The 12,547-nt window shown below is 46.3% G+C and overlaps 1 protein-coding gene across 15 annotated transcripts in view; it reads left to right on the plus strand.

Annotated features, from left to right (window-relative positions):
* The window catches only part of Ikzf1 (IKAROS family zinc finger 1), an 87,827-nt gene extending 82,465 nt beyond the window's left edge, over positions 1-5,362 (plus strand). For 14 of the 15 annotated variants that reach the window (XM_006251494.5, XM_039092066.2, XM_063273234.1 and 11 more), the window contains one exon: positions 1,674-5,362. In XM_006251494.5, coding sequence (XP_006251556.4) covers positions 1,674-2,377 — 704 coding nt within the window. In that variant the 3' untranslated portion in view covers positions 2,378-5,362. The remainder of the gene's footprint in view (positions 1-1,673) is intronic. The other variant, NM_001107237.1, reaches the window with a different exon arrangement.
* The last annotated feature ends 7,185 nt before the right edge of the window (positions 5,363-12,547 follow it).

Consider the following 12,547-nt stretch of genomic DNA (forward strand, 5'->3'; position numbering starts at 1 on the left):
TGTATCTCCCCTGCTAGCTGTGTGTATCCAAGGATTCATCCCAAGGATACATATCCATTCTCACTGGCTTTCCCTTTAGTCCCACTGTTGATGTATTGAAAAGAGGGAAAAGGCATTGTGGGAGGTGAGGTGTAAAAATGCATCTGAAACTGTAGGCTTCCATGTGCCTTCTTATCATCACTAAGGGGGTACGCAGTGACTGCCCTTGCCAACAGGAATATAGACTGTCGATTTACTGAAAGAGCTTCCTATCTGGGTCATGACTTCATATTATACTTCACACCAATGTATTTAGAAGATAAATCTTCGGGGCTGGGGATTTAGCTCAGTGGTAGAGCGCTTACTTAGGAAGCACAAGGCCCTGGGTTCCGTCCCCAGCTCCGAAAAAAAGAACCAAAAAAAAAAAAAGAAGAAGATAAATCTTCAAGGAAATTCATTTTGTTTCATTATAAAACATTTTACTCCAAAACTAATTATCTGAAGCCAAATCTAGTCTCATCTCCTACCAGTGCCAGGGAAGATTTGTGTTAGCCAGATTTTCCATTACGATAGGGGAAAATCCGAGATGTTCAACCTGTAAAACAGAGGAGGCTTGACTTACAGCCTGGAGGATGCCTCACCAGCATTGGCTGGCCCTGCTGTGCTACTCTGTGGCAAGGCAGCACAAGAAGCTTGTAGAGTCGAAATGTTTGTCTTGTGGCTGTGAAGCAAAAGAGGACTATATGAGGGTCAGAGTTCCATGGTTCCCTTTGCGAATATAGTCCCCAGAATCTAAGGTCTTCCTATTAGGCCCTTCTTCCCTAAAGAGTCCAGAATCCCCCAGCAGCATGTCCCTGGGTAAACGCTGAGCTTCTTTGACATTTGATGGGACATTGTTATCTAAAAATGGGCTCAGCCATAGTCATAGCTATCCTGGGATTCGTCCAGCTTACGAGCCACAGGTTGGACAATACCTGAAAACATGGGCCCTTAGGGACGTCGAAGGTCCAGACAGTAGCAGAGCTCATAGAATCCTACAAGCTAAGCAGGAGACCATAGTCTTCTTGAGGCCCAGGTCTGGGCACTACTGATTTCTCAGTTCTGTTCATCTTTAGTATTAGAATTGTTTGTAAACAGTAAGTGGATTGTGCCCACCTCACAGCCTGCTCAAATAGATTTTCTCCATTTCCTGCTTCCTGTTTCTGCTAATTATGAAGAAAGGATACATACAATTATGTTTAAGTATCCCTTCTACTTCATCATGCACTGGAACCCATCTACTTTTGAAATACTTATAAGAAATATATCAGTTATTGTAAATAATATGTAACCATGTTTTGAGTACATTTTTAAGATTATTAAAATGATAAATGTAATATAGTATCATTAAACAGTATACATTTAGAACACTTTTAAAATATTTAAATTAAATATAGTACTATTAACTTTATCATACTTAATGAAAGATGGGATTTACCCCTGTGAAATATGCCCTGTTTAAGCTGAAATGGATAATCTTTAGTTTCTTATTCATTAATGGGTAAATAGGTTTTCTTGAAGAACTTAGCATAGTAAGTCCCTGGGCAAGATGGCTCCTTCTCCCTCCTGAGCCCTGGCAGGTGTGTCCTGTCTGCTGTAACACTAAAACACCTTCCTGGGTGTAGATTTCACTCATGGCCGTCTACTTCCCACAGGAGACAAGTGCCTGTCAGACATGCCCTATGACAGTGCCAACTATGAGAAGGATGAGATGATGACATCCCACGTGATGGACCAGGCCATCAACAATGCCATTAACTACCTGGGGGCTGAGTCCCTGCGCCCGTTGGTGCAGACACCCCCTGGTAGCTCCGAGGTGGTGCCGGTCATCAGTTCCATGTACCAGCTGCACAAGCCCCCCTCAGACGGCCCACCACGGTCCAACCACTCAGCACAGGACAGCGCCGTGGAGAACTTGCTGCTGCTGTCCAAGGCCAAGTCCGTGTCATCAGAGCGGGAGGCCTCCCCAAGCAACAGCTGCCAAGACTCCACGGATACAGAGAGCAACGCGGAGGAACAGCGCAGCGGTCTCATCTACCTAACCAACCACATCACTCCGCATGCGCGCAACGGGCTGGCTCTCAAGGAGGAGCAGCGCGCCTACGAGGTGCTGAGGGCAGCCTCAGAGAACTCGCAGGACGCCTTCCGTGTGGTCAGCACGAGTGGTGAGCAGCTGAAGGTGTACAAGTGCGAACACTGCCGCGTGCTCTTCCTGGATCATGTCATGTACACCATCCACATGGGCTGCCATGGCTTCCGGGATCCCTTTGAGTGTAACATGTGTGGTTATCACAGCCAGGACAGGTACGAGTTCTCTTCCCACATCACACGGGGGGAGCATCGCTACCACCTGAGCTAAACCCAGCCAGGCCCCACTGAAGCACAAAGATAGCTGGGCATGCCTCTTTCCCAGCAGCTGGACCCACGGCGGACAATGTTGGGAGTGGATTTGCAGGCAGCATTTGTTCTTTTACGTTGGTTGTTTGAGATTTGATTTGCGTTTAGAAGACAAGTTTTTAATGTTAGAGACAGGATTCCATTGCATCAGGAACGTTCAGAACACCCATCCTTCTAGACGGTTTTGTTGACTGCTAGCTGAGATTTCCCTGGTATGTGGCTTCCTAACGCTCTCCCTACCCGCCCCACCCCCAAAACAGAGCCCGAATCTTCAGAGAAATTAATTAAACAATTACCCAAGTAGGAGCAAGGTGGATTTTTCCCTAAGCAGAGTTTATACCACAAAGATTCTCCAAGTCCTCCAAAACAGCACAGGGACATCAGCCTGTGCAGAGACCAGGGCCGAAGGCTGAACTTAGAAAGCTACTATTAGGCCATGTATTGCACGGCAATGCGGTGTCGGAACAAGATGTTTGAGGTGCTGAAGGGAAGGGATTGGAGAGCCATGTGGCTCTTCTTCATTTGCCTGATCACACTCAGCCTCCTGAGGGCTTGATGCCCAGTAAGATGAGCTCACTGCTCTTGTGATCGTTTTTCTATCAGTTCCGTGCCTTTAATGGCCCCAAAGCTCATCACTGCATTTTAGAACCCAATCCTGAAATTGAGACCTTGTTTTAAACTTCTGATACTGTAAAACTTCTTGGAAGCCAAAGCTTTCTTCCAAGCCCCATCCCCAGTTATCTTGGTTCCTGTTCTTCCCTGGGCTGATAGTTCCGGGACCTGCTATTCCATGAAAACAAGCACAACCCACCCTTCACTTCAACTGAACCCCTGTTCTGATTATAGCTATGGACTCGGCTGTCTTGATAAATGTCTTTCCCTGCTCTGGATGTATGTTATTTTCTTTGAAAACCTGTGACACCATTATCCAGAATGACCATTTTTAGATGGAAGAAATATGTGAGCCCAGCATCTCAGTGGCTAAAACACAAAATATCCATACTTTCAAACAAAATTTTTAAATATTCCAAAGCTCTCTTCTATAGACACCCAGTAGCACATGTTTTCACATAAATAGGATACGGGACCATGCAACCTTTATCAAGTAGAGGTATTAGAATGGTGTGAGGTTTGGAGGCAGAGTGTGACCAGTACAGGTTCCCAGAGAACCTGTATAGCCAGACCAAGACAGAGATGTCACGCTGAAGACAAGTCAATTAGCTAGAGGTTCTCAGCAGAAAGGCCTCTCTCAAGAGTCAGTATTAGGGTTGCTACCCTCTATCAGCTCAACAGAAATAATTGTAAATGTTTACAGCACTGTCTTCACAGAAACTTGTTGCTGTAAAATTATAAAAAATGCTGTCTTCTCCCCTGCACTAGGTCAAGCACTGCAGCGCCCCAAGATAGCTGGTAGATACTTCATCTCAGTCAGCAAAGCGTCTCACCCGCTCTTCTCCATCCCATATCACACAGACAATGGCTACTCTCTGAGCCTGGCAACAATCTCTCTGCCCATCTAGTTGTCAAGGCAGGTTGCCACCATGCCAGACATACACATCCCAATTCCATGGTGGCCCAGTGTCTCCACCACCACAAACTCTCTTTAACTTAAATCGCCCTATGAAAGAACACACAACACAATGACCTCTGATCCAATTGATGAGATATAATTTGCTCATCTAGACACAAAAAACCCTGTACACATCCACCCCTTAAGAATATTCATAACAACCTGTAAATGTGCAGAGAGGAATCTTAACATCCGCCTCCATGTTCTCTCCTCTGCTTCTCCTGCCTCCTCCAGTCTCCTCCTCTCTCTAAAATATTTCTCCTGCCCATCCTTCCTTCTCATCCAATGACAGGCCTCCTTCTCTCTTGTACCTGCCTTCACCTGAATGACATCCTACAGAAACTTTCTGAGGTGATTCCACAGAACTGGAGGAGAGATTGTCTATAACAGCTTTTGAGCTAAAATGACGTTCTTAGTCGCAGCTCTCCTGACATACAGGGCATGATCATCACTGGTGGGGGTCGTTCTGTGAAATGCAGCTTGCTTAGTACTACCCCTGGTCACTCCCCACTAGATGCCAGGAGCACCCTAGCTGATACCCAAAACTGTCTTCCCGGGTGCTCCATGGGCGGAAAACTACTGATCTAAACTCTAAATGAGTGCAAAGTACGGAAGTTTTCCAAAAAGTAAAAAGCACTTGAAGCCTTTCCCGGTCAGCAGCCTCAAGCTGTACTGTGTCTTTGCAGTGCTGATGAATTCTATAAATCAGCATTGGCAAATACACTTCAGATACTTCTGAGTTCAAGTGAAGGGACAGAGTTCACAAAGGTATCCCTCTTAAGTCTGTGTTTCTTTGTTTCCAGAACAACATGGCATTTCGAAAGCGAAAGTAAAATTACAAATATAACGACGTACAGTGAATAAAGGGAGAGAATTTGAGGAACTAGAGCTGTGGACAGTTTTTGTTCCATATGCAATTATAGGACTGGCCTTACCCAAATTCACATATTCCAGGTGACAACCTTCCAAGCCTACAATTTGCTGGCAGCTTTTACTCACTCTTGTTCTTAGCAATGAGAGCCATTAAGTATGGTCCAAGGAAGATGGCTCCAAACCCCACCGCCACCCCCGCCCCCACCCCTGACACTGGTAATCAAAGGTTAAAGCGGAATTGTAAATAGTGGCTTCAGGAGCTGTTTTTTAGAATGCTTTGCCCTTTCCTCTCACTGCCTTTTTTAGCCAATATAAATGTCTATTTGCACACCTTTTGTTGTGGTTTTATATTGTAACAGCATTTTTTTGAAACTATTGTATTTAAGATAAGGTTTCATATTATGCCCACAAGTAATTAAATTATGTTTGAAGGTGGCTATATTCTGTATCAAAAGTTGATAATGTTTTTCTTTAGCTGGTAAAGTAGGGTTTTGCATGAGCTCACTTTTTGTTCTGTGGTTTGTTCTGTTACATGGTGTGTGTCTTGAGTACTGCTGTGTAATGAAGCCTGCTGAGATCCCATTGCCCTCTAGCTGTGTTTCAAGTAGCTATCAGAGGCAAGAGGTTCCTAAGAGGAGGCTGACCTGTTGGTGACAGCTGGCAGTCACCATGTCTCATCCCTTCTCCTCGCTGTTACTCCAGCTTCCTCTCCCAGGTTCCTTCTGTGATTCATACCTTAGTGTGCGTGTGTGTCTGTCCTGGAGAGTCAGGAACATCATGATGTCACCATTGCATTATGGCCAAGGGCATGGCCCAGCACCAGTTGCTTCAGACACCAGCACACTGTTTCCAATTTAGAAACAACCACATAATAAAATGTTAGAGTCTTCAATGAGAAGCAGCGATGCTTGTCATAAAGAGGGGGCTTTGTTTATGCTTTTGTTACACTTTGTGCCCTTTTCTTCTTTTGTTTGGTTTTGACTGAATTGTGGCCTTTGTAACATCATCTTGCCAAAAAAAAAATTGAACTGAATTTATATAGACATATTATGGCATACCATCTATTTCTCCATCAGTTACAGCAATAAGAGTGGATAAACTCTAAACTCCAGATCTCCCACATTGAACGTCTATGTTCTTTCTGTGGTTTTTCTTTCTTTACGGTGAGCCACAATTAGGCTTGAGATGTACGGCCATCCAAACCCAGGAAGCTCTGTGCATCTGGTGCTACAGCACTCACTGTGAGTAAGTGTGGCCAGATATTAATATGCAATATTGTTTCCAGTCCTTTCTAATACACTTTTTTATGATGTTGTGTGTGGTGGTTAAATCTTCCTGTATCACTACTGCTTCAGATCTTCACCTCCTTGCTGACCGGTACATGGAAGTGAGAGTAAGAGAATGCAGTCATCCCTGCAGCCCTGACTCCAGCCTGATGGTAACTGATCTCTGTTTAGCTGGGAACAAGTGATTTCCACTGGGGGCATAGAGTATCCTTTTGTGCATATTTTGCCTTAGATCACTACAGAAGATATAACAGAATAAATAAATTCTACAAATACTCTGTCTGCCCCACCCAGTGAAGTCCACACACAAGCATAAAACAAGGCCCAGCCATTGTAGGAGTCTGCTGTAGCCCCTCAGAGACAGGAGATAAGGAGCTCAGGCCTTGAAACAAGAAGTGTGAGCAGATACGCAGGAAGAGGCGCAGCCAGTTAGCTTAGCTGGCCAGCAAGGGAGTCCCTGGTAAGCCTCTGAACTTGAGCATCACAGGGAAGTGTTAGCAGACGAGGAGCATCCAAGACAGAACGGACGGGATGGCAGCTTTCATGCCCTGCCTTTTATTCCTCTCCATTTTAAACAAGCACAAGAATCATTCTCAGAATGACTTTCTGACACCTTGGAGCAAGGCTTTCTCTTTCATTTACCTGCCTCACTTTGGAAGAGATCACCAGAAAGCTACTTCAGACTTCACTTCTAAGGAGTGTGTAAATGTAAACACTGGGCTCTTTTCTCTGTGGGAGCCTGGAATGAGCATTGAGGGATAGGAGGGAGGTCCAAGATCCCTAGCCCTATTTCCAGTACTTCTCAGGCATATTTTGATCAGCAGAATTCAGATTTCTATCAGCAGAAAATGATGTGGAAGTTCTGTGACGCCTCAGCTAAACATCCTTGCCTTCTTTGAAACCGTTTTGATTCTCAGGAAACAATGCTTTGGGCACTAGGGATATGGCTCAGCTAGTAGATTGCTCATCTCAAATGCCCAAGGCCCTGGGGTTCAATCCCCACACACTGGGTGTAGTGGGAAACACTTGTAATCCCAGTGTTCTGAGGAAGGGGCAGGAGTTGAAGGAGGTCTTTGGCTCCATAGGGAGTTCAAGGGCAGCCTTGAATACCTAACACCCTGTCTCATAAAAAAGGAAGAAACAAAACTCTGGCTGTTTCTGAAAGTTGCCTTTTGTCATGGCTTCAGCTAAGACACAGAGCTAGGAGCAAAAGAGATAGAAAATTGAGCAATTAGTGAAAGGCTCAGAGGAAGTTCTCAGATGACCAAAGTGGGAACTCCGTGTTCCTCCATCATTCTGGAAACTTCTGGCTCTTTCTCTGCACCAGTACCCGAAGCAGCAACCAACTGGCACGGCCGCCATGCAGAGGTGAGGTCAAATGCTGCTGTTGCCACACAGCATCCGCCTCGTGTCTTTTCCCAGGCTACTCCCTCCCCAGCACACATACCACCTCCCAGGAAACCCAAAGGGATTTCCATGGCCCCTAGAGTAACACTGCTTTTAGCAGCCCCGTACCCTTTGGCTTCTCTATTCTACTATTAACCTCCACCCTGGGCAAACCCACTCTCAGATTAGCACACAAGAGGCCCAGCCTTCAGTTTGTCAACTACAGCCCTTCTGAGTTTGGGGATGGTGCCCCAGAACTAGTACCTCAGAAGCATCTCAAACCCTACCCTATCTCACCCCTATTGCTCAGTTGCAGCTTCCAGAGGTCACTTATTGAATATTCTGGAGAGGAAAGGATTCATGGGACAACCCCCAGCCCCAGCCATGAGGTGTGTGTGCAGCCAGACCTCCAGTACATGAAGCAAATAATCAGTCAATGCTAGTTCACTGAGGGCCAGTTAGAGCTGTGATTCTTCTGAGCCTGGGGTCACAGTTGTCTGGATAGAGGAACAATGTCTTCCCACAAATAGTCTGAAACAGCTTAGACGAACAGGTGAGAGGTCAAGACGTTCATTTTGCTGCTCTCAAAATCCCAGCTTCCAAGAGTGACCACCCTGCCAGAGCGACCACAGTAGCAGATGCACATAGCCTAACCCTCATGGCCTCAGCCGTTCCCTGCTGGACAGCTCTGACATTCTACCTGGCTTGTTGTGTACATTACAAAGACAGAAGGCCACATGCCAACTACAGTGGGTTTCCCTAGCGACTCCACCCTATGATGCAATTTTCTGTGACTATCTTTGAGGGCCTCCTGTCCCCTGAGTCCTGTTACTGCAGTCTAACCATTTTGGGGGTTCAAAAGTGATTTGTGAAAATGGGGACCTGATCAAGTTACTGTCTCTACCCACAGATCATCCTCAGTGATTGCACTGAAGTTTCAAAGCAGAGTATAGATTCCTCAGTTGGGAACATGGTTGGGGGTGCTTTGCTTTTAGAAAGTGCTCCTAAGAGTATGGTCTGGTTCTTAAGAACAAGATTCTGGAGACCACCATGTCTGTGTTTGAATGTCTGCACTTCAGGCTAAACAAAGGTATGCAACAGTGGACACGTGACCTAACCTTTCCAAGATCCCTTTCCTCACCACCAATGGCTGGAGAGCTGGAGGCTAAAGCTAGTAACCTCTGACAAAATGTGAACACTGAGGCTGGGTCACTCAAATATACCGTTCTTTCTGACTTTTTTATATACTATCCTCTCCCTCTTATTTTATCTCTATGACAACCAGGCAAGCCAGCAGTCCATCTGCACTCCCCTCTCAGATAGCTAACCAGATAGCTAGAGTGGGTAAGCAGCAAGCCTCTCCTCTCTTGTAACACCAGCCACACTGATACATCCTCAGAGTTTGCAATTTCCTGGCAGTTGCAGGGTCAAGCCCCATTGGACACATGAAAGACAGCAGCTGGGAGGCCAAGTCTCATAAAAAGATGGTGCTGGGCAGAGGTGGATAAGGCTATCGGTCCTGGCTCAAGCCCCTTCTCCTTTTAAGGAAAAGTGGATCTGATCTGATCCTCTTGAGCTACAGTGTCACTCTCAGGGAGGAAAATACCTGCCTTCAAAGCAGTCCTCAGTCTGGTCTTCACCGTATTGATCCATAGGTTGCGTGTCACATCAGTTTCTCACTGACAAAGAATCACTACCCTCAAGACTTGCCCCAGAGCAACAAGGCAAGTGGCATAGGGCCAGGATCCAGAGCCAAATAGGAAAGAAGGACATGGTTGAGCCAAGGGTAGGGAGCTGGATCTTTCTAAGTATGACAACTGTGGAACATCTCTAGAGCTCAGTGTGTGGTCGGTGGACTTGGGCAGCACCCAAGACTGCAATGGAAGCTATGGCCTGCCCTGCAGCTGCTCTGTGGGGTAGAAGAGACAGCTCTAGGAGAGGGGGAGGGAACATGAAGAGCTGGCAAAGGAAATGAAAATAGTTGTGCATGAAGGAAGGAAAGCCTGTTCAGCAGGCATCCTCAAATTTCATCCTCAAAATAAGAGACCAATTACAAGCCCAAAAGAGGCCAAATGAGGAAGGCAACTGAGGAAGACCTCTGAGCAAATGACCCTGAAGGTCGAGTAGGAAGAGGTCATACAGCAGAGGTAGTCTCTGACCTCAGACCTACCTAACAGAGAAGACACAGTCTTCAGCAACACAGTGCCAAAGTTCAGCTGGTCTCAAGTTCTTAGCCAGATTTTACAAAAAAAAAAAAAAAGGAAAAAGAAAGAAGACCCTCACTGGTCTGTCTCCTGGCTTCTTCCGCCTTTTGACAAGGCTAAGTGCAGGAGCAAAGTGGACATCCTTTGACCCCTGACTCCTCCCCAAGTGACTACAGACTCTGGGTGTCTGCTTCTGGCAGGATGTCTTAAGCTCCAGCTCAAAGAACAAGTCTGGTGGGTCCATGTACAGCATTGAGCCCCTGGCCCAACGCCCTTAAGTCACAGGCACTTGACCTGGGGCAGAGCAGATGAGCCCTGGGGACTTAGTGAATCGGCACCAAGGGAAGCAGATGTGTTCACCATGGTCCCCAGGCACAACCAGGAACCAGCCACTAGGGGAGGAAATTTGCATAGTAGGGATAATTTGGTACCAAAACTGTCCCCTAACGTGAACTGCATGGATCTCGGAATAGTTCAACAAATTTCACTTCTTCTTTCCCATGTTTTCTCAAGCCAACTAGATATGAGGTAGCATATCTGACTTGTCCAAAGGTTTGGGGGTGTTATTTTATTGTTATTGTTGTCTCCCTTCATGAATCAATCCCAATTCTTTTCTCTTTTTAACCCGCTACTCCCTTATGCCCAAAGTGAGCTTCTGAGCTCCCTCAGAGACCTCTTCTAGGCACATGCCATGTGGGATCATCCAAATGCTCTGACCCAGCACACAGTCACGTGGTATTTCCGATTCACAAACAGCGGTGGTCATCTGCCTCTCTGCTAGTGTACTTGGCCAATGCTGCCTCACTCTGCTGCTTCCCTAGAACCTGCTTGAGCTTCCTCATTGCCATTATCCCTGTGGCTTTCTGTGGGCAGTGGGTGGACCAGTCCCAGAGTGAAAATGGTGTGTGGTTTCAGGGCTCCCCAGTTTCACTCCCCTTCCAGGCCTCCTCCTTTCGTGGTACCACCCTGATTCCTACCCACAGAGGCACAGCCCTTCTCTAACCCTTCCAGGGACTCCCAATTGCCCCCACAAATTCCCACTTCTGCAAGCATCAGGAGCTATTTTTAATAATAGTTTTATAACACCTCACAGGAAGGCCATTGTACATTTATATCCACTGAGACTGTTACCAAATTTTGGGGCGACAAATACTCTAAAATAAACCATTAGTCGATCTATACAGATGCTAGCCAAAGAAAGACTAGCTGGAAACAAATTCCTAAGCCACCAGCAACATGGCCAGATTGCTGTTAAACACACACACACACACACACACACACACACACACACACACACACACCAAACCTACACTCTCTAAAGGGACAGGACAATATGAGGTAGGCATAGCCTGCAACAGGAGGTTAGGCCTAGAGCAAGCTTCCTCCTCTTCCTGGTTGGTTGATCCCAGAGTGTGAAAGGGCCTTGAAGCCTGATCAGCACATACAGATGCTTCAGTTCGAAACTGGAGCCTTTCTTCTTGTTGCAGCTGTTGACTTTAGTTGTGGATTCAAACGAGTGAAAACAGGTTTCTTTTCTTTCTTCACTCCATTTTTAAACATTTAATTTAATTTAGTATATCTCAGAACACAAAAGTAAAGCAGACTTTCTTATGAGTTCAACCTCATGGCCTCAGGGACGATGAAGTGCAGGCGGCTTGTCTATAGGTAAAAGTCATTCTCTCCATCATGACTGTCCTGTTCCCAACCCTTCCAAATCACATCTAATCCTTACTTGCCCTCAAAGTCTTCCCACACTGCACTGGCTGGCAAAACAGAATTCATGGCACTCAGTGTTTGGTGCTTCTTCCAAACCAGATCTGTTCTTAAAGTAAGCTTGTGGTGATCAATCCTGGTACTGGCTGTTAAGTGGTAGGTTGCCCTCCACAGACTGGGAGCTTGGAGGGAGGGAGCTGAGCTGGTTCCAGGCTTCCCAGACCCACCATAATAACAGTCTCCCTGTGTCCTGGGCTCCCTGGTTCCCTGGTCCTGTTCAAGGTGACGATCTGGACCCTCACCCTGTCTTTTGTTTCAGGAGCCCCTTCCCATCACTGCACTCGCTTCAGTCTTCCCCTTAGGAGAGGGGAATGCAGCAGCTCTCACCTTGGGATCACCAGGAGGGGCCACTCCTTGTCCTGGCACTGAGGACAAAGTCTCTTCCTGGAACAGGCAGTGGCCCTGGTGTGAGAAAAGCAGAGAAAAGAGCTATGCACCAGAGAAGGTGGGAGCCACCCCTTGAAAACAGAGAAACTAGCTATTTCGGCAGCAAGTGTAGGACAGAGGGCATCATCCATAGATTGGGACTTTTCTAACTTCAGCAATTGTTGTTCCTATTAGAATATATTGGCAACATCCAGTCCTATAAGCATGGTCAAGTTCCATCCCACTGACACTGATCAGGCCAGAAGCTGACCTGTTAGGTTCCAAGGCCAGTAACTGAGATATGAGAGGACAACAGTTCACTGTTAAGGGGACGCCAAAGTTTTGCCAATGACTGCAAGGTTGTTAGGTGTTCAGAGTCAAGTCTAGCACTGAACAGACAGGACCTAGCAACCAGTCAGGATGCAGAGACCAAGGGCATCTCAACCAGCTCTTGAAAAACAGATAGCGGGTAGAATGAATAATGGAAACATGGAAGATACTTAAAACCAGAGGTGCCAAGTAGAGGGGGACACAAAAAGAAACAAAAGAAGCAGGACAGTAAATCAATTCAAAAACAGTGACATATGTCACTATCAACATCAAACTATATCAACAGTTACATTAAGTGCCAGTGAGCAAAACACACCAATTACAAGACAGACACTAGCAGAATG

This window comes from Rattus norvegicus, chromosome 14 (assembly GCF_036323735.1).
Source record: "Rattus norvegicus strain BN/NHsdMcwi chromosome 14, GRCr8, whole genome shotgun sequence".
NCBI lineage: Eukaryota > Metazoa > Chordata > Mammalia > Rodentia > Muridae > Rattus > Rattus norvegicus.